Genomic DNA, 27,180 nt, shown 5'->3' with positions numbered 1-27,180 from the left:
TATTGGCCACACTCTAATTCTGTAATTCTGCACACTGTAATTCTGTATTGGCAGTTTCATAGTTCTGTTATTAAACGCTTATTTAATTGGCTTTTGTTAAGGCTGATGCTACATTTACATCAGCATGTACTATCTTGAGTGAATATTAAACACGTTACTTTCTTTTTTTACTAAAATTACAGTCTTAATTCCCACAAATGAAGAAACCTCATTATTTAGAATGCTTAACAGGACCTTTTGTTTTGGTTAGGACAATACTCTCCTTGTACCAAGACTTAATATTGTTTGCTTGATTTATTAACAAATGTAAGTTTGTTATGTGCAGTATGCGCTTACATTGCGAGGTCAAGGTCTTTGCCAAAGTTGTGTTGGGGGAAGGTGTTGCAAACAAACATTACTGCCTAATGTATCATGTGCAAACAATGGTCTCACTAATTATGTTCCACCATCAGCCATCTGTCTGCCCCCACTGACCAAAAAGGCTAGCTTGTGTGACTTGTCATAACTAAAGCTAGCTACACACTTGCAATAATTATCGTTAGAAAACGAACGACTAACGATTATGCAAGACTATTTTCAACGATCATATTGTGCACACTTCTGTACATGTTGTAACAATATGATCGTGCAAATCTAATCCACCAATCCGTCGCTCAATCAGATCCACCGGGACGGTCGTTCGTTTCCAATCCTCGTTTGTCGGCATTGTTGGTCAGTCCTTGTGCAGTTTTTTGGTTAAGGATTATCGGCCGATCGGTCATTAGTCATTCGTTTCCAGCGATAATTATTGCAAGTGTGTACGCAGCTTAATCCTCTCTAGTAAAATTCGAATCTCATAACAGATCGTCATAAGAGATCTTGTATGGACTATACCGATTTGAAATATGGCAACATAGATTGTGTAGCTATACACTCTATAAAAGACCACACACACACACACCCCTCATTGTGCTGTGAATCCAATTAATGAAGGCTTGCTGACGACCTCATAAGTGAGTTGCTGTCTCTTACCAACGATTCACACTCTTGGCCAAGCTGCATGGTAGAACTATATGATCAGGGATTTGTTTAATATCTGCTAGGGCATTAAAATTTGAATAGATTTACATTTTTTTGTTTTGGTAGATTGACCCCAAATGCTCATTTATGTATAAAACAGTATTCTTACTTTTACGTTGGCCTTTTTCTTTGCTGTGTGCATTGTGTTGTTCCACACTACTCCACCACCTTTGTTATGGTAACATTAATCTTGAGTGATATCCAGCTGGCCACCTTCTGAAAATGGTAGTTGCCTGGGTTTTATGTTCCTCTGTTGGTGTCAAATATTTTCTGAATCCCAGGACTTAGAGGAAGTAAACCCCCAAAAAATGCACTTACCTTCAATCCTGCAGAGCAGCCAATCCATCCAGAGGTTTTTTTCATCAGGTCCCGCGTTGTCTTGGTATCCATCTTCGGGCCGGCGTGCTAGGCGCCACAATCTTCTCTCTCTTCTTCCGGGTTTCCTCTTTCTATGTCACCCGGTGTAGGCGTGAGATTGGGTGAAGTAGATGGGGGGGAAAAAATCTTGCAAATCTCACTGCGCATGCGTGAGATCGGCAATTTGTTTCCCTTTTGGCGAAAGGGCTCTATCTGCACATGCCCGAGATCTAGAAGGAGCTGCCAGATATAAGGGGACAGTGCTGCACCTTTTATGTAAAGTGAAAATTCTGAGTTTAGGTACGCTTCAAGTATGTAAATCACAACATTTCAAAGATCTACTTTAGCTTTTTTCTTTGGTGGTAAATCATTTTAAGATTGTATGCAACCTAAAACTTGCATTTAGAGTCAGCAGATATTCCTCTTAGTAAGGGTTTTCTATAGGGAGAGTTTTGTGTAGAATTGTAAATGAAACTGTTTATTTTCCAATCTCTGCAGTTGCTCCAAGGAGGATCTAGTTGGGGACAATCTGTCTGGTTGTATATAAAGCAGGATATTGCTTACCTTATGCAGGAGGCCTCTTTCATGGTAAACCTTTCATGCATAATGCTTCATTTATTCTCCTAAGCAGAAGTGCCCTGGTTTTTATGTTACATGTAAATGAAACTTTTTTTCCACCTTTTAGGAAGCCTGTTATTACCATCCTTGTCTCGTGATAGGTATTGGAGAAAATGGAATTACTTGGCTTCTCTTGGTTAGAGAAACACAATGATCTTTATGCTCTGTCAGAGTGCCTGAAGCTAATGAAACGCACAGCACATTAATAATAAACCTGAAAGATAAATTGTTAGAAGTGGTGCTGTTGTAAACTACAGTCGCCAGTCTATACATACGGCCTTAAGTCTGAATTATCCTGATTTTGAAAAAGCATGGGCTGAGAAAAATGAAATGACATCCTATCCCTGTGTTTGGTGATGATCTCATGTGAAATGCTGTAGGTCTGGATTCTTTGTAGAAGACCTTTTACAATGAAATCCAAGATAATTTGTATTATGCTCTAACCAGTGTTTCTGCCTAGGATTACTGGTAAAGCTGGCAGCTCAGTAGCATGAACATTTGAGTAAAAGCATGTATTAGGATGCATTTGCTGATATTGTGATAGATCATCTGCTGGGGTAGGTCTGCAGAATGAAATATTAGAGGTGTACAAATGTGAACAGATAATGTGTAAAAGCTTATATTAGAATAAACCTACATCTGTATTTTAGGTGTTGAAGATAAAACAATTTTTGTGTGGGTTTAAGCTTCATTTGTTAAAGAATCTTTATTTGGTGTATGTTCATCCATGTGCAAAGTCCTAGATGTACTATCTGCATTGCTGGCTGAATGGGACACCTCTGGGTACAAAGCATTCTGTACAGCAGCAGTGCGGGAGGATGGGGGAGGAGAGGAGTGACTGTGACATCACTATATCCTTGGCAACTGCTACAGGATAAAGGCTGAATGCATGATCTGTTCTACTCTGCCTCGGCATTCATTTGTATTTTTCCCTTCCATGTCACTGATACTTTAACCACTGCAATGTAGATTCAGGGATATAGGTTAAAAGGGCAGAGCCATTCTTTTTTAATATGTGTATCTTTGTTTTTTAAACAATGAAACATATATAAATTAAATTTAAATATATTCAACAGTAGGCCAAAATAATAAAACCACTCACAGGTTATATAGATCAGTTTGTTTTGTAAAAAATAATAATACAACACGTGGCAATAATAATAATATTATTATTACACTACATTTATATAGCACCAACATATTACGCAGCGCTGTACAAAGTCCATATTCATATCACTAGCTGTCCCTCAAAGGGGCTCACAATCTAATGTCCCTGCCATAGCTATGTCATCTAAGGTCAATTTGAGGGAATGCCAAATAACCTAACTGCATGTTTTTGGAATTTGGGAGGAAACCCACACAGACACAGGGAGAACCTGCAAACTCCATGCAGACAGTGCCAAGGCCAAGATAGCATGTACACAGTTATGACTGATGTAATAGGTTTAACAGAGCTATTTTGTGATGGCCACATGACTGCATTTCTAAAACCGCTGATACGTAGTAGTTTGTAAATACGAAAAAAAAAATGCTGGCCGTAAAATAAAATAGTTAGCGTAAATGGGCCCAGGTCTGTCAAACTTCCCATGCTGACCTCTGCCAAAGTCAGATTGTTGCCCAAGACAAACGCAACTGGTCATCTGGGACAATTGTTTGACATATATATGTAGCTTAAAACTTCCTGATAAGTGTTTGAGATATTATTGCAGAGTGCACCAGACGGCACTGGAGTTCTTGATTAATGGGTAATTTTTTCAATTTACTTTGATTTTTTTTTTTTTTTTTTAGTACTTGATTTCGGAAGAAATTTGGTGGGGGAAAAAAGGTTTTAACCAAGATTACTTTCCTAAACAAATGTAAATGTTGCTTTTTTAGTGGAAGTTGATGGAGTAGAGTGCCAGCATATGTAATAAAAATAAAAGGATTAAAAGCTAGTCATTTATTAGCATATTGTTTTAGTTCAGAATGGCTGCTTGATAAAAGGTAAAATATGCCAGCAGCATCTGTACATTTCCATTATACACTCCCTCACTATAATCGTGTAGCTCATAGAAATTGGCCGAATTTGCATTATGTAACCCAAGTCATTGACATTGCTTGACTTGAGACAATCTTCTTAAAACAATTCTTAGTAGAAGCGAGCAGTAAAGTTGCATTGTAAGGTATTTTAATAGTCTCTTGCATCTCATGTTGACCTTCTTTATTGTGCTAAAGTTCTTATTAAAGCAGATAAGACCATGACCTCGGTGTTGCTGGCACTTAAAAGCTGATAAACCACTTTGAGTTGTATTCTTCCAGATACTGTCCTAGGCTGATTCCAGATTTCAATTTCTGTGGCAGCATACAAGTTGCTTCAAACTTTCTTTTTTTCATTCTTTTGATTATTTGAATTATGGAGTTGGCTAATATCCCAAATGGTTTGCTAAAACAATCACTCTATATAGAATTTCATTGCCACCTGTTTCCATAATTATCTACAATTTATTCTTCTTGTATCTAAAACCTGGGTATTATCTTGGTACTCAATATTATAGGCAGTCTTGTATCTGGGGTGAATTGAGGCCAAATTCTGTATCAGGGGTGGCAAACGTTTTGGCTCAGGGGTCATGAGTTTTAAAATAAGACAGACGGGCCGGGCCAGTATGGATGTAGAATGTTTGTATGAACTGATATAAATTACATGTAAATGCTATTACCTGAAACAAAACTTGTATTCAATTTCAGTGGGAACAGTGTTGTTGGTCACCCTTCTCTGCCTGTGGACAGTTTTGTACCAGTATTTGACGGACCAGATTAAAAAAACCCAAGAGATTGTAGTTTGCTTCTGTTTTATTTTATAATGCATTCTTATTGTGCTGTCATTGGTGTGAACAAGAACTTGGTAAATTGCCTCCTAATTATAAAACTAGCAGATTAAGAATTTTGTTTAATTTTAAAGGCGTGGGAAATATATCACACATGTACATCTCTAGGTAAAATACTGCATTGAAATGTTTAGTTTTTATGTTCCTGCTGTCTGCTGGGGAGGCCTTGCTAACAGAACACTGCTGTTTGTTCTATGTGCTCTTGTTCCAGCTTGTGATTGTTCCTGAACAAGAGCTCAGCAATTATTGTGTGGGCTGAATAATCAATGTTGGAGCCCCTGTGTCAGGATGAGAAATAACTGATTCACAAGGCAGGGAACCAAGGCTCTTGCTTGGAATGGCTGCCTCTATAGTTCTGTTGCTGTTTAATTACAACTGAACCAAAATGTGAGCCTTTTGGGTTAAGGTAGCAACAAATTTCATATATTTGTTACATATGTAGTATTTACAATTTCTGTACCTTGGTAAATATGCTGAGCATTTTTGCCAACCTAAATATAAAATACAATTTTACGCTGCCTTGTATTCATTTATTTATATGTCATTATATTTTTAAGTACAAAACCTTTTGACACAAAATCCTTCATGTATTTCTTTTTAACCCTGTTTTACCTACCTGCTGCACTACTTTATTAGACTGCAGGAGTGCTAGCACTAGGCGGCAGTGAGACTCTTCTTTCAAATGTCTGTGCCTTAAAAACACTTGTTTTTTTATCAGATATCATTAATGTGTATACTTTTACTTTGGCCAATAAACAGTTTAGCTGTTGATTATAGTAAACTAGTATAATAGTATCCATAGCCTTTCACTTTTAGGTTTTGGGTAAAATAGGGGCAGGTCAAAACACCTCTCTGGGGTATATATTTACCATATTTAAGACAATCTGGAAATTGCCCTTCAACTTGTGTCCTAAAGACAAGCAGGGCATTTGTGGAAATATTCCAAAGTGAAGAGAATTTATTTTTTAGGCAGATGTGCCAAGGTAATGATTTTTTTCATAATTTCACCAGTAGAAAAGGGGGACAATAACACACAGTACACACCACTGAGGACAATAAAAAAAAATTGAGTCCCCGGGCTATCTAAAACTGGAAACTTTTTTTTCTCTTTGCCTTTCAATATCCATAAATAACCCTTCAGTCATCTTGATTGGCCATGCTGAGGTGACACGTGAGCATGAGTTCATTAATTTCCGGCATGTACAAGGGTTCTCCTGACAACCACTACTAAGCTGCGCATGCTCAACTATTTGACTTTTCCATGGTGCAATCAAGCAGGCAAGACAGATCATTGGAGATGGGAATTTTTTTTTTTTTTTTTTTGCAAAGTGAAACTTTTGTTTCACTTTAAAATAATGAAATTTAAGATATCCCCACAGATTTTTTTTGACAAATGTACTTTATCAGAAATTATATAAATCCACTTTGTGTGTAATAAATGCATTTCAAGTTATAGCCTTGAAGGGGCACATTTTGACTATAGCACAGCAGTTCCCAACCCGTGGTCTGCGGCTTTGGCTGGTGCACCCCCCAGCAGGGTCAGGAGACAGACCACACGGCGGCGGGGGGCTGGCACACCGGCCAGAGCCGCAGGACATGTCTTCCATATGTATCGCAGGCTCAAGGCGGTGGACAGGTTCTGGCATCATGACGTCATTCTGGGGGAAGTTTCTTTCCCTTTGAGTGACATATGGCTCCCACGCATATGTGCGGTCCGGTCTGTTACATCCAAATGTTTGGAGACCACTGCCCATAGCACACGAGTTACTTTGTGCAATGATGTATGTCGGGAACCTGTGCTGCAGTGCATTGTTAAAACACATTGCAGTGCTTGATGTATTTATTTTTACAACTTGTATTCACTGAAGGCAACGGCTCCCAACACAGTAAGAATTCTGCAAGTTTGAAAAAGTCCGTGAGGTACCCACAACACCATTATGGTTTTACACATAGCCTGCACTTTGCGGGGGAACCCAGCAGGTACATTCACTACAGGGTGCAGGCCGGCATATTTGAGAAAACACATTGGCATGTATGCTTTAATCTCTTATCTGGTCACTTTACTCTTGGAGTTTTTCTTATCAATTTTTATGGTGCACTTGCTGTTCTCCATTAGATTTGCCTTTAATAATGGGAAGATAATTTATTTAAACTTTAACTAAAGATTCCATGTTCAACTTTGGTACAATCGATAACACATACCACCTAGTATTGATTACTTTTTTCCCCATTTATTTTCAGTAGAAACTTAAGTTAAACTCTATCCCATATACAGTGCTTTGCATTGGCTTATGTTTCCCTCTGGCCTTTCCTCAACTTGAAAATAAGTTCATTGAAATCTATGTATTGTCACTGATATTCAATGATCAAATTATTTAAAAGAGATTATTAAGAAATGAAGGTCTGCATTGTGAAGGTATATACCAATTTGCTGTAAAACTCCTAAACACACTCTGGTGTGACTCTTGGCTTCAATGTTCCTGAACAAAGTGATTTCACTGTAAGTAGGCTGGAATAGGTGCTACAATATTCAGAATGCAGATCAAACAGAGCTGAGTTGCTTATAGTTTGCTGTATTGTGCTTGTTGATTTCCTTAAAGACCAAGTCTACTTGAACTTAAATTTTAAACGCTTATACAATTTTTCTACAAGCTTTTAATTGTTTATAAAGATGTTGTAAGCAAAGATATGTAGCAGAGAAGAGTTGGAGTAGAGAACTCACAAATGCCCCAAAACACTCCCATTCATGTCAGTAGGGGCATTTTTGAGAATCTAGGAGTGGTTTCTAAACATTTAATTTCCAAACGCCACAGGATGCTTTTTCTTTATAACCCATCAAAAACACACTCTGGCCCAATGGAATGAATAGGAACTCAAGCATTGTGAGTGTTGATTATGAAAAGGAATGGGGAAGTGTGTGTACACAGCAGGTTTGTTGTGTGTTTAGATATGTTTCCTGTGTCATGCAGGTATAAAAGTGTATAGAAGCCCCTCTCAATTTTATTTTATTACCTGGTATTATGTGCAGAACACTTCCTACTTTCCTCAGCACATGGTGTGATCAGGATGCCAGCTGATCTCCAAATGTTAATCTGTTTTTTGAAGTCTCTTTAAGAGTCATCGTGTGTGGCAGCAGAATAAAAAAAAAATCAAATTGCGGTTCCTGTATCCCACGCAGCAGCCGTCTACCCACTACAAGAGGAACCAGGAGAGATCTGTGCTGTGTTCTCACTGTGAGAGCAGCATAATGGGGTTTTCCATACAGTCAGAGGGAAGATCATCTTTGTTCCTGATCTTGTTCTTTGCACATCTTCTCTGTAAATGTTTGCAAGAAAATATGTTTTGGCACTAAGTTTTGCATTGGAAACTTGTGTTACAAAAAATGTTAAAGCTTTAAAGGCACTTCAAACTTTTTTTTTCTCCCTCTGACATGTTTAGTACTACTTACTGTATACCCCTAATCGATTTTTCAGTATATTGTGCATCATTCTTCACTATATGCACTATTATTTGTGAATTGGTTGCAGTGTTTCTTACCTTCCAATACCTGACCTTTTTGCTGCAAGTTGATGATACTGAGCCCCAGCCTCGTAACTGGCAGCTGCTTTGTCTGACGGCTGTTTTATTTGGTCATTGGGCTGCCTATTGGACCCTGTAAGGCAGCCTATAGCAGTTTCACTGGTGACTATACTATACAATGGTATGGTATTTTCCGGGCCACTTCTCAGCTTTGCAAATAAGGTTCTACTTATTGCCTGTGGTTGCATTTTACTCAACTTGTGAAAATGATTCACCACCAGTATATGTTTAATATTCACATTTACCTCTTTATAATCGTATTCCTTAGTCCCAAGAATAAAGGAAGTTGTTCTGTTAACACATAATGACTTATTTGCTTGCGCAGGCAGAACCCATCGCCATATGCATATACTTGCTTGACCTACTCACATCAAAAGAATATTTTTTTGTATCCATGTCAAGTTACATTGACTGTGTAATACATTAAAAAAAAATTTTTACAAGAATATATTTTGTGAGAACTGAAGGTTCAAGGTCAGTGACTCAAAAGTATGCTCAAAGCTTATCAGCATCCATAAACCTGCCCATGGTTGACTATTAGCAAAGTTATTAATGGGAATTTGACTGTTGCTATTGCGTTAAACTTTTCTTGCAACAAGATGGATGATGAATGATGACCATAACATTTTAAACTGCTCTGGGGCTAATGTCAGAAGGAAAATGATTCATTTCAGGGCTATTATTCAAATACATTTGTCAGGAAAATTTAGTTTAAAGCCTAACTAAAACCTAAATGAATGAAGGCAAGTTCTAATAGCAATCCGGTTATGTGAATAAAGACAATGTAAAGAAGCCAAGTGGTGGTCAGAATACTCCAATTTAAAGGCCAAATATAATTAAACACGGCACCAAATTTTACTTCATGAGGACTTCTCCTTAGTAGTTCTAAGGACGTGAACAATTGTAAAGTCTCTAACAGAAAACCAAAAGATGTGACCATTCTTGTGGCTACAAAGCTTCACAATGGGGCTTTGAATGTGCAAAGTTAATTTTCGACGGTAATATTTATAATTGGTGTTTTTACTTGATTGCTTTGGTACTTTCTATTTATTTTGCTGTTTAGTTGGACTTAAAAAAAAAAACTACTTTACTTTGCCTGCTATTTACAATATTTCAGTGGAGCTGCGCTGTGTGGAAGTATAGGTCTAATTTTTCTCATGTTTACGTCAGAAAGTCTATAATGCTGATCTTAATTGTTCCCATAGTTTGAGTGACCAGGTCATGTATGTAACGACTTCTGCCTGGCTGCGTGAACACTTCAAGTGACAAAGTACTGGAATCTGAAAATCTTGTTGAGGGTCAGTGTGTTCCTAAAAATGCCCAAAAAAGTACAGGGCTATACGAGCGGGTGCTGAGAAGTTCATGGCTTTGCCCAGAAATAGAGCCAGAGTTATGAAATACCACATTTATTCAACATATTCTCCCCTGAGACTGATGCACTTGGTACAGCGTAGTTGCAGCTTTTTTAGACCATTCAAATAAAAGTCCTTTGGTTGGGCCGCAAACCAGCTTTGAGCAGCATCTTTGATGTCAGAAACGACCTCAAAATGTTGCCCCTTCAGGTGTTTCTTCAAATTCGGGAACAGATAATAGTCTGAAGGGGCCAGGTCAGGTGAGTAGGGGGGATGGTGGACCAATTGGAAACCCACGTGTGCGTAGGTGCATTGTCCTGCAAAAAAAGGGTCCTTTTGGTCAACTTTCCATGGCGTTTCGTCTTAATTGCCTCCTTCAGCTGGTCCAAGAGGTTAGCATAATACTGTCCGGTGATACTAGAGCCCTGAGGTAGTTAGTCCACCTACAGAATACCGTCTTTGTCCCAGAAAATGGATGTCAAGACTGGCTGATTTCTGGGTTCGGAACTTCTTGGGCCCTGGGGACCCGCTGTGGTGCCATTCCTTTGACTGTTCTCTGGTTTCAGGATCATAGATGTGGAGCCAGGTTTCATCCTCAAGTCACTAACCAAAAAGTCCTGTGCAGCTTTAAAATCGGTCAAAACGGCTTTGGATGTTTTAACTCGTTCCGTCATCTGATCATTGTTCAAACATTTCGGCACCCACTTCGCTGAAAGTTTGTGCATATCTAGGATAGAGGTGATAACAAACCCAACACTCTCCTGTGAGATGTCAAGTATCTGGGCTATCTTTTTGGTGGATATTCACCGGTCCTCAATAATCGGCTCATGGACAGCATTGCAGGTTGCCGGGTCAGTTGAGGTTGGGGGGCGCCCACTGTGGGGCTCATCTTCGACGGTGAAATGCCCAGTCTTGAAACGAGATATCCAGCTTTTGACAGTGCTGTAGGAAGGACACTTCTCCCCCAGTGTTTGTGACATCTCAGTGTGAATGTGCTTTGCTGACTTTCCCTGGAGAAACAAAAACTTCATGAGGGCCCGTAACTCCCAACAATGTGAAACTTGCTTGTGCCTCTGCCATCACAGCTTCTCACCAAAAGAAAAAAACAGTTTTAAGAATCGCAAAGACCTGATATTTGCACAGTTACATACTAAGATATTAGGTTGTCATATGCCCCCCACAAAGCCAGAGACTTCTCAGCACCCCCTTGTATATTCCTCATACAGAGTTACATCTGTATGTTGTGATCATTACACTTAAGCACTGCAAGGACTGGGCTGTGGACTAAATAAATGACTACTGTTACGAGGGGAGGTATTGGAGCACTGGGGGGTCTGGACATTTGTCCTATTTTCCCCCTAATTTCCTCAACAATTTTAGCCCTAGGTACATCACAAAGGAGATGTGTTTTGTGTGCGGGGTGTTTGCTGTGCAGGGTTGCACTGGAGCCTGACTAGAATCCTTTCACATACCCAAATGTGTTGATATTTACACAATCCTGGTATACTGTGAACATCTTGTGGTGGCTGCTAATTGCCTGTTACCTTGTGAGGACCAGATCTGTTCCATATAAGTGTGCTAGTAACACATTTGAGTATTGCAGAAAGAATTATAGTAATTTATATTGTTTGAGTATTGTAGAAAAGTCTATAGATTTTCATAAGACTGCATCCAACTGTTTCTTTTTGGATAATTTTGAACAATATTTATCTTCTCTTCCTATTGTTCCTCATGTTTGTTTAAACATGTGTAGGTATTTAATGTGTCTAATAGATCTTATCACTGTCTGCTAGATTGTGTATTACACTGTACAAAAAAGTAACATTTGGGTGCAGTTTACAGGTTTATCCAGAGAAGAATTGTTGTCATTTTATGGGTTTGTAAAACAATTAGATTCCCTGGAACGGCTTATTGGCCCAAATGGTGCGTTCTAGGAGTTTTCCTGCTATCCAGACACATCATTGTATACCTCTTGGCAGTACTTTGTGTTCTTGGAACAGTGGTGATGGTGGATTATTTATGGGTTTTAACAAACTACTGCAAATTGTTAAATTACAATTATTTACATAATATGCAGTGCTTTACAAATTCCATAGTCATGGCTCTAATTGTTCCTCAGAGGTGCTTACAATATCATGAAGCTATTGCCTTTTTTAAAAAAAATAACGGAGTATATCTGCATTCATTGTAATCACCTGAACATTCTTAATGTATTAAGCAGCAGTCTTTTTTAGTCTTTTTAGAGTCTTTTTAGATTAGTAGTGCCTAATCAGGGGACCCAGAGGCTGCATACCCACAGGGCCCTGGCAGTGATCTTTTACCAGTCTCATTAAATGTGTCTCCAGTCTGTCTCGAAATCACGGGACATGGAGTTCTCACTATAGGCAGTTAGCTGAAATTGCAGCCACTCTGCTGCCCTCTAGTGTTTAGTCACAAATAGTTAAAAACTGCCAATAGCCACTGCACAGATTGACAAACATCTGTCATAAACCCTAAAAAAAAATGAATCGTTCCTATGATTCTCTGCTTGTTTTTTATTTCTTAATGTGACAACTTTTCCTAGCTCTAGTTGCTCTTGGTGCTCACTGGGAAATATCTGCAATTCTTTCTGTATTTCTCTACCTCAAAGTATGCTTGTTCTCTACTAGTATAATCTCCAAATTTATTAATATACAAATTATGTGGAATGCATAGACTTGTACAAAGAAAACGCTAGAAGACATGCAAGCATTATTCTGCTTTGTTATGTGTTTTAACTTTATAAACTGGATCATTTTTTTACCTTTATTTTTGGAAATACTGTATTCTGAGAATACTCCATTCTAATCTAGCAGTGTTGGCGTTTGTATTGTGTTGTGGAGCCCAGTCATTAATTGCAGCCTGTTTAGATCTTTATGCCAACAAGCACTTTTATTTTCCAGTGCTTGAGGCACCAAATTAGTGTTCTAGGTACTGCCTGAGTGAGCTCACAATCCATCAATGCTTTGTGCAAATGTTTTCCCAGGACTGGTGACTTCCAACCTTCCTGCTGGCCAGAGCTGCTGTAGTATCTTTCCAATGCGAGGATACACATAGAGAAAAGATTGCTAAGTATTTCTGCTCTGGGATTAGTGGAGAGAAAACTTCCCATCAGAATTGTTTGCAGTATATTTTATTCACACAAATTTGTGCCACCTATAGTTTCTACATCCCTTGTAAGCCCTAAAATTTTTCATTTAATAATACGTTTAAAAATCTTCTATCGTTGTACTGTGAAAAATTACCATGAACTCTAGGCCATTGGAGCAAAAAGTACTCAAAACATTTCAACAAATTCTTTCACAATTTTAGTTTGTAGTTGTGGGTCTCCTTGGATGAACTGTCCTTTTCAATTCCAGCTTCCACTTCTGGCACTGTAGAGGGATGAGGTAGAGGCTAAGTCACAATAATTTACATTTGTTCAGTAAAATTACTCCTTCTGTCTTTTGTTTAGAATTTGAATGCTTACTAGTAGTGGCATATCATCAGATAGTTTAGCTTTGTGTTAATGATTTGCAGCATTCAAATTAGTCTTTCATTTATCTGAATATCTGCTAATTGCTCATTTCAGCCACTGCTGGCCTCCCACTTAAGATTACTAAACTGCATACAACAGAAACTTTTAAAAATAAGAAGTCAAAAGAATTCTTCCAACATTACCAGATTTTTTTCAATGAATTTCTGGCCTGGTTTCTCCATGCATCTTTCACTGCAGCTCCCTGATTAGTAATATTTTTGTGGAATCAACTCGCCATCTAGTGGCTGCCTAAAATACTACAGATTTCAGGAAAAACAGATACAAGATTCTGTTCATTTTTGATAAAGAAATGGATAATTATGAACCTTTTTTCCTGTAATCTTTGTTGCTACTAGCCGTTCTTTTTTACTAGATAACACAGCTCAGCTTTTACTCCCTCATTCACATGACCTATACAAGCACTTTAATGGTTTGCATCACCATGTTGTGGGAACGCATCATCTGTGCGCTGCAGTGCCGTTTGTTCTAAATGTCATTTCAAAGCACCTACATTACAATGTATCCCAGCCCATTACAACCAAATGCATTGTGATGTCTTGGATTGAGTAAATAGCTATCCCAGTCCATTCTTTGAACTACAGAATGATGAGCATTTACATTGTGGTGTTGGGAGAAACTTGTGGCTCCGAGTAGAAAGAGAAAACTGAGCAGAGCTGACAACATTCAGTCCACAAAATGCCATGTTTTTTGAGCAACAAGACGTATGAGTGGAGTGCATGCCAGATCATCATGTATTCTCTGCTTCCATTCATTTGTATGCAGAATAGTGAAAGGAAGGTGATGACAAACTCGTTTTTATTACTTTATTGGCAGAGCTTTATAGATTTGTTGATATAACTTGTTAAGCATTTTGACTCCAGTTTGTAAAGGTTAGAGCAGCATTCTCCAACATTCTTAACATGGGGGAACCCTAGAAATACCTTTGTCTTCAGGGAACCCCTGTCAGTGGGAAGAATGCCTCTTACATTGATGGTTGGTGGGAAAAATATCACCCTTACAGATAGCCAAAAATGTTATATACATATATAATTTGAGAAGCTTTGTTGGAAAGAATGGTCTGGCAAACAGAGTTTCATTAAATTGTCAAATGTTTTCTGTTTCTGCTATAAAGGTTTTGTGAATGTAAGTCATTTAACAATAGCCAAGTACCCAATTACAGATCAAATACAATGCAAGTTTTGTCTTCTTTAAACTTTTAGTTGAGGAAAATGAGGAAAAAAAAAATCTGTGGAGAATGTCAAATATTTGATTTGGGCACCAATAAACCATTGTACACTAAGCATTTAGATGCAATTCTATTTCCTGGGATAAAAAAAATGAGTACTTGTGTACTGCCTCCAGTAGGTGGCAGTGTTTGTTGCATTGTCTGCCTGGGTAGTGCAGTGTTGTAATGAGCAATATATTGTAGAGTTAGGTCTTCTTGCAGATTCACACTTAGCTGCCCTGGTTGGTCTTAGGAAGGAATATATAGAAAATCCATTGTAGTCAAATGCACTTTTTGAAGAGACATAGTAAACAACAATGTCTACCTAAAGTGCATCCGTGTATAAACTTTGTCTATTAAAGATTTCAAATTTTCTTGAAGAAAACTCATGACAAAATTTCTGTTTATGTAAATTGGCCCCTATGCAAGGTACGAGAAAAAGGGCAGAATATTTCCATTTTGCTAACTGAACTGAAACTGATACATCATAAATATAAAGATGTCATTGCACTTCTCATCCCCCTTTTCTTTGGAACACCTTTCATTCATCTTAATATTTGCCTTTACAGATGTGTCGGGGGATATTGCAGAACCTTTTTATCCTGATTGTTGAGAGCTGCACCATGTATTGAAGTTGGTGTCACTCAGGGCATGGGTCCATGTTACTTCATGATATTCGGGGGTCACACAAAGTGGACTAATTCTGGGTATCATTTAAACCCAGAAGAGAACTACCGGGGGATCATTAAGTTAGTAAATCTATGTGGGTAACACTAGCGATCAGGTGAATGTAGCAAGCAGAGCTGCCTTTTACTTTCAAAATTGTGATCTTTGCTGAAATAAAGTCAAGCTTTAAAGTTTTTATTCCTATTAAAAATATTAATGTGCCTTGTTTTGCAGCAAGTCACATTAAATGCATGTTGGATATTTGGAGGGTTTAAGAAACTTAACCAGTTTTAGTTCTAAAACAAGACATTCTTCATTGGCTTTGTGGAATAAATGTGATGCGAGATACCTGAATGTACTCCCAGCACTCCTGTGGGGAGTTCACATATGCAATGATTTGAAATTTAGCCAAAATAAAAATGTTACATTATAGTTTACTTAGGTTGTTATGATTTTGTGTTTTAGTTTTGTATATATTTCCCATGAATCGCTGATGTTACTGCACTTGTTTGTCCTCCTGATTGCTAAAGATGAAGTAGTTTAGTATTACAGCCACTACCCACCACATGACCTTGTCTCATCTTTATGATCTTGCAGGTGTGTAAAATGTTTCCATGACCTTATTATCTTTCATATAAAGACTTTAGAGTTCACATGCTGAGTATATTTGTTGTCTGGTCTGCTCATACCTGTAGATAGATTGCAGCAAATGTTCTAAATAAATGTCTCCTTTACTACCCACCACACTACTGCCCGCAAAGGAGTTTTGACACAGAAAGCAGAACAAAAGTTCTGTGCTGTCTCTCTGCTAAACTAAAGAGCAACAGGGGGGGAAAATTAGCTGTATAAGCTTTTTGCACTAATCCCCCTTTTTATCCTGTAAATTCTTTTCTTTTCCATTAAAATAATCCTAGATTGTAAGCTTTTCGCGGCAGGGTCCTCTCTTCCTGTCTCAGTCTGTATCTGTCTGTCATTTTCAAGCCCTATTTATTGTACAGCGCTGCGTAATATGTTGGCGCTATATAAATCCTGTTCATTAATAATAATAATAATAATAATAATAATAATAATAATATGTTACCCTATGTACACACACTAGATTTTTTGTCACTGGAAATGATCTTTTGTGTGTTGAAATTGGGGCCACAGATTCGCATGTAGCTGATGTTTACCACTACTACATAAAGAGTGTTGTTTCATTCAGCCTGATCTACATTGTAACCTATGGTGTATCAAAGCTGCTAACACTACCTGGTGATCAGAAAGTGACAATCATCCAGTGACAGAAAATTAGTTTTAGGATTGGAAAGTTTTTAGTACCTGTTTTGTATCAGAGTGTCGCTTCAGGATAAAGTCCTGCGAACCATAGCAGGAAACCAGAAGTCACATTTTCCTGACCAGCTGTGAACACTGAAATGCCTTTGGCGGAGGCTTTTTGTTAGCAGTCAGTAAGTGCTTTGCTGCCTTGGCTGCACAGAACACACTCGCTGTGTTGTACCTGCATATCCTGTTACCTCTGCCATAACAGAAGCAATTAGCGCGGTTTACTAGAACTCTTTCATCATGATTAAGATATACTTTCAAGGAGAGTTACATGGGAACAGAGGGGCCCGTGTGCAGCACTATAAATTTACCTGTTGAGGTCTTGTCTTGACCTTGATTAAAATTATTGACTTGTGTAGCCAGGGATTTGAATGAGTCATTGTTTCAGCGTATTGACATTACAAAGTGCAGATACCACCAATAGTACAAGGGGAATGCAAGATAGTATTTATGTGAGGAGGGGCCTGACAGATTTCCTGTGTCACACAACGCATCCTATTACAGCGCTGCCTGAGCCTGGAACGTTAGCTGACTTTTGAATCCGTGCATAGTTGAGTTTTTGTGCTCAGTTGGAGAGCAGGGGGAGGCCGGATCTCTTAAGCTTCTGGAGTGGCTGCTTGCTAGTGGATTTATCAGAGCTGTGCTCAGAACACCATTTTCTCAGATACTCTTCACAACACTTTGAGGAAGGCTGCAGTTAACACAGGTGAAATGGAGAGATCAGAAAGCACACAGGATACTACTGCCTTCAACATGCCTGACTGGATGGTAAGAATAGAACCCTGCCCATTCTTCTAATAAATTTCTCCTGAACACCAAGTTTACTTCATGTTTATTGCATTGCTTCTAGTGGACAAGCCTTGGGGGGCATCTAAAATTATTATTATTATTATTAAACAGGATTTATATAGCGCCAACATATTACGCAGCGCTGTACATTAAATAGGTCTCATGCACATCCAATATAACTTTTTGGTTTATCTCAGGACTTTTTTCAAAATATAAATTAGGAAAAGTAATAATAAGTTCATGACATGGCACTACAGGAAAACAATTTCTAAACTACTATGCAGATTAGGTGGGTTTAAAATCTGGAAATGGGAGTTTTGCTAATATTTAGTTGATGCTGTTTACATGCTAACAAAAGGTAAGAACACAAAGTAGAACAGAACTTTTTGTTTGTGCTCTGTGTCTGAAATACCTAAATGACAACATGTATTGGACCAAATTCAAGTCCTCGTGAGAAGAAAGGCAAAGTTGGGTGTAATAGGACGTGAACAAATAAGTAATAACTTTGTTTCTGTTGGAATACATATAAAAGTACATTGTACTACTTAACTACTTTGATAGTGTTATCTTTGTGTACTTTGAAAAGAAGGGAACCGCATTGTACTTAACCTTGGGCTGTGGCGTTCCACAGGTGACTGCCTCCAGAGCTGAGCTCTCCTCTCCCGGCTTTGCTATACACGGCGAGTTTATTTTCCAGCAGTGTAACCCTTTTCACCTAACATGAAGATATATACTGTTCTGTGTGTTTTCAGATATATGCCAGATTATGCAAATCAACATACAAGCAGAGAAAATACAGGATTACACAATATTTCCCAAATTTGCAGATTTTTTTTTTTTATCCTCCACGCCAGCTGTTAAGGTCCTGCTGCTGTTTGCAGTCTGTAGATTTCAGAGCGTCTTACAAATGTTGTGCAGCATAAATGACTGGCTTTATCGTATGCATTTCCTATGAATTCATGGCCATCCCAGATTCTATGCTGAAACCCTAGGCTAGGTACACAGCATTTTAATCTGATTTCACTATATTTTTGTGGTCATCAATTAGTATTTTAAAGTGAGTAGGCAGGTTAGCTTTGTTTTGTAGTTTTTGACTTGCTTGTTGTTAATCATACACCAGGTCAAATGTAACACTTTTTACCATATCTATAATATATGTAGTGAAGCAGCTAAAGAAGGGTTTCTACCCTTCATTGTCAGCATAAGTTTTTTTTAATATTTTAATTATGGGTTTGTCCATAGAGTTTTGGTACTTTTTTGTAGGTGAATAGATATATTAGCTAGCCAGTTGGTCATTTTGTACTTCCTCTGCCAATTGGCATCATAGATTACGGTGATTGTAGCCATATTAATGCTCTTTCCACAATAACAGAGTTGAGTACCATCACGATACTTATTTGCCCTATCCTGGACCGTTTGTTGTTAAATTTGTTGTTGTAAGCCATCATGGGAATAAATAAGGATAAATAATATAGTAGTTGGAAGCTGTAAACCGGCTTTGCTTCTTAACAATCAGAATCAGGGCTGTCGTCTTACTTTTGTGGTTAATAGGTTTAGCAGGGTGTAGCTATATACTACACTTTTCTAAAGAAATCTTATCTTGTGAATTAGCTTGCCTCAGTCAAACATCCGAATGTCTGGCAAGTTTATGCAAACACACTCTGTACACCTGTACACTTTTTAGGCCGCTTGCTATATGGATCAAACTCGGTAGCATAATTTAGAAATGTCAGGCATTGGAGGAAAAGAACACCCTTCAGTTAGATGCATGATATTTTGATTTAAGGGATATGTAACCACTTAGCCACGTCAAAGCAAAAAAAAAAATGCTGTGGAATGAAAAACTTGTTGAATGCTTTATATTTTCACTGCTCGCTTTCATGCAGGCAAGGGAACGTATTAGAACTCTTAGAATGAGGACTATTAGTTTGCACACAAAGACCTTTACAGCCGACATTTATTAGGATTTTAAAATGTTTTGGCCAGCATTGAAATGTAAGCGAACCGTAGTACATATTTGCTGTGCTTTATAATGATATGGACACTACAAGCCATCAATATTTTAGTGTCAGTGGGACGCTTGTAGGTATGGTTTCTAAACATCTAATGAACCTTCCAAAAAAGGTTCATATTCACTACCAGCGTAAATATGTTAAATGCGTTACAAACTAAACTAATATGAGCTTTCCAAAACACATAGGAAGCCTATAGTATTGGCTAGAGAATGCTACTTTGAACTAGCTGTTAAAATATCCCCCACTCATCCCTTACATGGCTTTATTACATTAGAAGATACTGCTTTTCCTCTATGATATCACCACCTTTATATGTCCTATCAACCCATGCAATTGCTATACCCTGGTAGGCTGTGTCACTTTGAAGTGAGGACTAGCATAAGACAAATCGGCACGGTGTCCCCAAAGATGTTCAAATTTATAATTCAGTTTTGATGTTCACTTCATTTTCAAACTTTGTAAGAAATGTTCAGTTCTGTGTCAAAAAGGTAAATGGTTTCTGAAGTGTGATAGTTAGGGCTAGCTTATGCTGCCAACTTTTATAACTGAATATTGATTTTTGTGCCTTCTACACCTGTGAACTTGGGGTCTTAGCTGAGAAGTGTCATTTTTTTAATACCAATTCTGTGATGGCAAGCATTTTAAAGGCGAATGATCATTCTTTCTGCCCAATTAATAATCCTGTGCTGTGCAGTGTCTTATTGGCCCCACTTCCTCAATAGGCCTAGTTATACCGTGTTTCCCCGAAAATAAGACCTACCCCGAAAATAAGACCTAGCACTTTTCGTGTCTTATTTTCGGGGAAACACGGTAGATGCTATGCTGTTTGCATGTGCATACAAGATATTTTGCTACTTGGGTCTACATACATTTTTTTATATGACATTTAATAGCTGATTCAGTTCAGAGAGAAATTCCAGCCACAAAAAAAAGCTTTTGTAAGCTCCTGGTGCTGATGTGAATGAGAAGACCAAGTCAAAGTGAGAGGTTCGCATTATTTTCAAGTGTTTAGTCACGGCTCTGTTCAGATCACTCCACTTCTTCCACACCAAACTTCATGTCTTTATTAACCTGGCTTGCTGCAAAGAGGCAGAGTAATAGTGGAAAAGAAAAGTACCTTCCTGTTACAGCTGGGTTGGGAGTGCACATTTGTCTTCACAATTATATCATGTACAATTAACTGTAATGTTCTGCTCCTAGGTGTCCATTGTCAATAGTGCACACATTATTTTGTAGCCTTAAAATATACAATATGTCAGACTTCCTAATTAGTTTAGACAGATCAGTTTATATATGAGCAATTTCATGTAACTTGTTGCCACCCAGTCCTTTAAAAAAAAATATAGGAATTCAATTTTACTTAAAGCTACATATTGTTTTTCACCTTCTAATTTATTATAAGTAATCAGAAAGCCTGTCAGAAAAATGAACAGATTATATCCCTCAGAAATGTTGCTAAGATACTAATCCATATTTCTAAAAGGCTGTCTTTATTCTACATTCCCTCCATACTTGCAGGTATTTTGATAGAGGTATAAAGGGGTGAAAATATATTCATTGAGTACAGCTTTTACCAATGTTATGTTTTTTTAATAGCCTTTACAGCATGTGTGGATGTGTTCTCTTTTGACTTTGTAGCTACGTGTTATAAGTGTGTAAGTCTAAGCTAGTTTTTTTTCAACCTGGGTTCCATGGAAGCATGGGGTTCCTTGCAGAGCTGCTAGGAGTTCCATACTGTCTGACCTCCCATTAGATGCTGTCTGCACAAGTCTGAAAAAATACAACTTGCTCCAGCTGGCTGCATAAAACCAAGGATCTTAACTGTCTGTAATATAGGGGCATTCTTCACACTGAATAATTATAGTAGAGCTTCCCTGACACCTGCAAATTATTTTAGGATAGATAATGGCATGAAGACATTTCCCCCAGAGAAACCTGAAGGAAGTCAATTTGAATATTCTCACTGTCGGCCAATCAGTGTTGCTGATGCACTAAAGTAGTTGAACGTAGATTCACTCCAATTCCAATTTCAAATCCAGTCATGTCCTGTCTCCTGTTCACATGATTGGGTACTTGGGTTAAAACCGCTTCAATGAACAGTTCTTCAGTGAAGATACTGAAATCTAGTAAAAAAAAAAAACTCAACTAAGGATTTCTCATTCTTTCTTACAATGGTGACGTAATAAATTGAAGCAAAGCATGACAGCTAGGCAACTAGCATTTTAATAACCGAACCTTTAACCCTGTACTTCTAACCTAGCTTTTTAGACACCCATTAAAACCTATTAAAATTAGCGTTTCACTGTTTTTGCCTCATCTAGGTGCTTTTACTCAAGCTTAGGCCCATAAATCCTATACTTAACCCCTAAACCCCAAAGTAACCCCTAGTAATCAAACATGGGTCATGTCTTTGGCAGTGATCCAGTTCAGAGCAAGGGTAATCATAATACATAGTGATGACATTTTTTCATATTGTAGATTGGGTATCCAGTTTCGGATTTTGAGCCCCCTTCAGCTGTCTATAGGGGGAAATGTTTGTATGTTAATATAATTTTTTTGGCAACCGATTTTTTATTTATTTTTTTCTGCTACTATCCAAGCCAATAACACTTATTTATCAATAAATCTTTCTCTTAGTCCCTGTATTAAAGTTGAGCTTCCAAGGCTAATTATAAAATAAACAAGTCAGCCAAATAAATGTGTCGTTTTGTTTCTCATTTATTTGACCTTTTATTTGAAATCGTAATAGGTTAATCAGTGTACTCATACACTAGAACAGGTTGTGGATGGTCGTGTGTAAATCTTTCACTAGCTAGAGGCTTAACATGCTAAAAATGAGCCTAATTAACACAGTAATTACAGACGGTTACTAACTAAAAGGTAAGCTGTTGATGTTGGGGCCTTGTTATAGGAACCACACTTCAGTTAAGAGGCCACCGAGTCAGTGTAATTGGTTGTTAAACCAAGCAATATAACCGTGAATTCTGGAATGTCTCATTAACTTTAGGGGTGGGAGGTCTGCCTTTACCAAACATATATACCTGGCAGGATAGAACCAGAGCAGACAGGACGGTGGTATAAAAAAACCTGACTTCTCTGTGCCAAGATCATACCCAGAGATGTCTGATAGTTGGTGGTCTATCGGTGCGCTGAATAACAAAAAGAAATACAACGTCAATGGAGAGATGGATGGAAATTCTCAGGTGAGGGCTCTTCTGACTTGACAGTACAGGAATAGTCTTCTGGTTTCCAAGTGATTGTTGGTGAATTCTGCTAAACACTTTCTAAATGCACCTATTAGCACGTTAACTTTTTTGTCACCTAAGTAGTTTGACCTCCAAACTGTGTGCTTAATTTTCATCATAATGAAGTATAGGCTCAGTGTCGCCCATTTATATAACGCTGTTCAAAAACTTTTATTAGCTGTTTTAAGCTTAATATGTTCTTGTGCTTTGTTCGAAGCTTGAAAACTAATAAAAGAATTCAATTTAAAAAAAAATGCTTGCTTATAAAATCAGGTTTATGGACTTGGAGACTTGTGACCATAAACCTGTAAAACTATGCTCTCTAGGAGCTATATTCGTATCGTGTTGCTGAAAGGGGATCAATACTATTATTGATTTTCTTTATTCTTGTTATCTGTAACACAAACCCTGTGGCAATGACAATATTTAATGCTGATAATCTTGTCCTTTGTACTTAAGTAATATCTTGCTGATTGTTGTAAGTTCAAATCTGCTTATTACTACATTCTTAAGATGTGGTCAGTTTTAAGATCTTCTCAATGTCTTCTGTAACAGAAAATATAATTGGCCAGAGATGCTGCTAAACTGTTTTTTAGGTTTCCTTATTTTGTATGTCATTTTCATAAAACAAACTAACATTTCCCTCTGGTCAGCCCAAACCTTAACACCAATGACTGAAGTGACTGACGTTGATAGCTGCATTGTTTTCTAAGGGATTTTAAGCAAAAAGTGATCAGAAAGTGGGCAAATACAAAGATCTGAGTGACATTGACAAGTGTCAAAGCATCTAAAAAAAAAAGGGGGGATGTTGTGGGGATATGTTGCCTTAGTATTACTTGATATATAACTTTGACTTCCCTAAAATGACCCGTCAATAAAAATTAACAATGTAAAATGTCTACCCCTCTATATGAGTTTTGGCTTTTACCAGGGTCCTGGGAAACCTCTGTATCCCGTATCTAATAGGTGCACACTTAGGGGACTTATTGCAAGTGTGTTTGATGATTAGCGTTGTGGTAAAAGATTCACTTTAGATGTATTTTTTAACCTCATGACATAAAGTGGATTGCAATCAAAATGTTGGTTCTAGTCTCTTTTTGTTTTTTTCGCAGCAGATCCAGTTTGCAGATCAGAAGCGGGAGTTTAACAAACGTCCCACAAAGATAGGACGCCGCTCCTTGTCGCGTTCCATATCCCAGTCATCAACAGATAGCTATAGCTCTGGTAAGTACTGGCATATACTCTGTGGGACTAGAATTCCACTTTCTCTCACTCTCAGGATAGTGCATACTAAAAACTAGAGGAAAAGCTCAATGTCTCGAGCTGTCCAGTGTAAGACTGAAGTGGTGGGTTTTCTGCGCAGCAATTATAACCCCATTCTCTTTACTAGATGAATATACAACTTGGGATAAAAATTTTTACTGTGGAAGTCACCAATAAACGGCAAGTTATGTATTGGCCATAGTGCAAACTACTCTTCCCCTTTTTTTATAACTTTTTGGCTTCTGTGTTTTAGTCTACGCACACATCTTTCATTATGTTCATAATACCATATAGCCAGGGTGCTGTTACACACAATCAAATGATTTTAAATTTTATTTTTATAGTTAGGCCACTTCACTTTGAACACAGTATTGTACCACTTTACCACTTTTTTAGCCACTTTATATGCTGGTGATAGCCGTTTTTTTAATGAACCAAATAATAATTCTTACAAAATTGTTTGCTAAATTTATGTACTGTCTTATCACTTATAGGATGACCATTTCTTGCATCTTATAAATGGCCAGATTATTTAACAATTAAACATATTGCTGTTCTCTTCCCAGCAGTTTTAAACTGTAATCCCACTTAATTAGGTGTCGGTTTTGCCAGGTTACATTGATGGGGCACGGAGATGGGTAGATATATAATATTTGTCCTTTACTTGATCTTTGTCTGGGGGTCATCTGCAGTAAGTACACGGTTTGTCTTTGCTTATCCAGTTACTAGTGAACCCACAATAGGCTTCTATTCTTTGACAAAAGAAAATAGAACTTAACCAGAAATATAAACCTGCCCTTTAATTAAAAATAACATTTAGAGGGAGAGGGTTTATAACATTGATGCAAGTCACAAGATCTGCCTATTTTCTGAGCGAAATCCAGTTTTAACTAGCTGATCTTTTCCAAGTCTGGGCTTTCTCTCTTCATTCTCATGCAGATATTCTGTCAATGTCATTCCTTTATTAAGCACAGATTTCTAGGGCTTTAGGTCAACGTGGGATTCTAGCCCAGAAAATGCCAGGCTCCTGTCTCACAGGGATTTGCAGGTCAGGCTGTGCTGGACAGAGCCCTGCTGGGGAATGGCCTTCAGGGAAATATTTCTGCACGATCTAATCCTCGGCAACAATAATAATTTCTGCAAAGGTCTGCTTCAAGGTGCTTCCAATCATTCGTGTGTTTTGTCCCATACCTTTATCCTTGTCATGTTAGAGGTGGTGGTGTGTATCCATTGCCATTGTGCTTTTGTGTTTCCCTATAAATATATACATATGTCATTTTAGCAAAGCTGGATTGACCATTGTGGAATAACTTTTTCAGTTTTAATACAGTGCTAGCCTTACATATATTAGAATATTACTGATACAAACCTAGACCCAAGTCTAGAATTCCTAGTATAAATTTGTTGGGGAGATTTCCCAAGACCTGTATGACGGGAGCATGTGACAATAATATAGCTTTTGTAAATGTTGCCCCCTAGAGGTCAAGTGTTGTAGTTTCTAATTCTTAGATGTAGAGGGTCAGATAGAATTTATCATATGTAATCATTACCACATTTATGTAATCTAGATAATTTATGTAATCTAGACATCTCATGAGGTAGTACGTTTTTTCCTATGTCTTTGTGACATGGGCGCACATTTTTTTTGTGTGAAGAAAACTGGTTTTTAAGCTTCCCTTCCATAATTTTCATTGCAACATAGAGGAGGTACATACATGTTACATTATTTCAAACTGGTAATGATGTTTTATACATGCAGAAACCTTGTAGAAGAGTTACCCAGTCCAAAGATTAGATTTCAGATTCATTCAAAAATAATGTGCTATTAGATCGGCCCTCCATTAGTAAATCTCAGAATTTATTATAAGTTTGGTGAAAGAAGTTGCAGACCACTTCAGCTGCACATAAGTGTACCAGGGCACAGTTCTGATCTTGCCAACCACTAGTCTTTTATAATTTCTAAACAATCAAATTTCTTCTTTAAATATAAGGCTTTCCTTTAACCAGTATAAAATATGTATTTGTTTTTCTTGCCACAACATCTTAACTGGAATGAAAAACAAACTTGTGAGTATTGATTTCCATATTGTATGCTTTCCACCAGCATAACTAACTTAATTTTAACATTTTACATGTTTTTAACAAATGTTGAAAATTGGCATTATGTTCAGAAGCTTCTGAACATGCTTCATTAGAGGCAAAATATTGTTTTGCCTTTGCTGATTATATCCTCTTTCACTAGCTGCTTCCTACACAGACAGCTCAGACGATGAGACTTCACCGCGGGACAAGCAGCAGAAGAACTCCAAGGGCAGCAGCGACTTCTGCGTAAAGAACATCAAGCAGGCGGAATTTGGGCGGCGGGAGATCGAGATTGCAGAGCAGGGTAATGATGATCTAATTAGAATGTTAACATGAGGTTTTGACTGTTTCCACTGTTTTCAGGTTTTACATCTTCAGAAACCCAACGGCTCCTTTGATGGCTCGTATTTCCTATGTGCTTGTAATGTTGATGTGGATATAAAATCAGTTTGATGTGTTGAAACTAGTGTTGCTTTTGTGTACAGGTTGTTCATTATAAACAGCAGTATATGTTTCTACAAAGTATGAGCTCTGCAGCTTTCTTTTAGAACTAAGAAGCAAACTTTGTGAAGAGGTTTCTTATTACAGTCCTATTCTATAAATAGTTGTAGAAGACTGCATACATACACGCAATGTCAGTTATTTGATATTTAAGGCTTCTGTTAAGTCCCATTGTTTTGTCTAACCTACCACAAGTGTGGATATTTTTTAAAAAATTGTATACAGGTTATTAGCAGATTGGAGCAAGCTGCATTGATCATGTCCATTAGATTTAATTTGGCCCTTAACATGTGTCCATGAGCAAAAAAAAAAAAATACCTGATCTTTTTTTTTGTTTTAGTAGGGTAGTTTGTTTTGTCCATGTATATGTGATGTGCTGTGTTCCATTAAACATAATGGGAATGTACTGAATATAGCACAAATTTGCATTAAAATGCACTTGTATAGATGTGAATGTGGCCTCAAAGATATATGTTGGTTTTCTGAACACTAACACCTAAACTAAGTCAGCATGACTCGGATATTTGAGAAATCTTTTACTCTACAGAGCACACATTCAGTTTTGATTTACTTGCAAAATTCCATTATGCAATGTCACCAAAAACAGTATTAAAAATTAAAGAATTGTGGAGTGAAATTGAAAAATACCCCAAACACATAGTTTTCTAAATCTACAATCCCGACAAATGCCTAAATGTCGAATTTTA

The 27,180-nt window shown here is 37.7% G+C and overlaps 1 protein-coding gene across 11 annotated transcripts in view; it reads left to right on the top strand.

The window, feature by feature from the left end:
* Positions 1-27,180, top strand: part of AHCYL2 (adenosylhomocysteinase like 2) — a 50,275-nt gene that overhangs the window by 5,881 nt on the left and 17,214 nt on the right. Inside the window, exons 1-3 of one of the 11 annotated variants that reach the window (XM_072401894.1) lie at positions 17,093-17,346; positions 23,743-23,851; positions 26,148-26,276. In XM_072401894.1, coding sequence (XP_072257995.1) covers positions 17,290-17,346; positions 23,743-23,851; positions 26,148-26,276 — 295 coding nt within the window. In that variant the 5' untranslated portion in view covers positions 17,093-17,289. Of the gene's footprint in view, positions 1-17,092; positions 17,347-22,460; positions 22,586-23,739; positions 23,852-26,132; positions 26,277-27,180 lie in introns of those variants that run through there. The other 10 variants (XM_072401893.1, XM_072401892.1, XM_072401891.1 and 7 more) reach the window with 10 other exon arrangements.

Source organism: Pyxicephalus adspersus, chromosome 2 (assembly GCF_032062135.1).
Source record: "Pyxicephalus adspersus chromosome 2, UCB_Pads_2.0, whole genome shotgun sequence".
Lineage (NCBI taxonomy): Eukaryota > Metazoa > Chordata > Amphibia > Anura > Pyxicephalidae > Pyxicephalus > Pyxicephalus adspersus.
The sequence above is the reverse complement of the archived record's forward strand: the minus strand, read 5'-3'. Positions and strand labels throughout refer to the sequence as shown.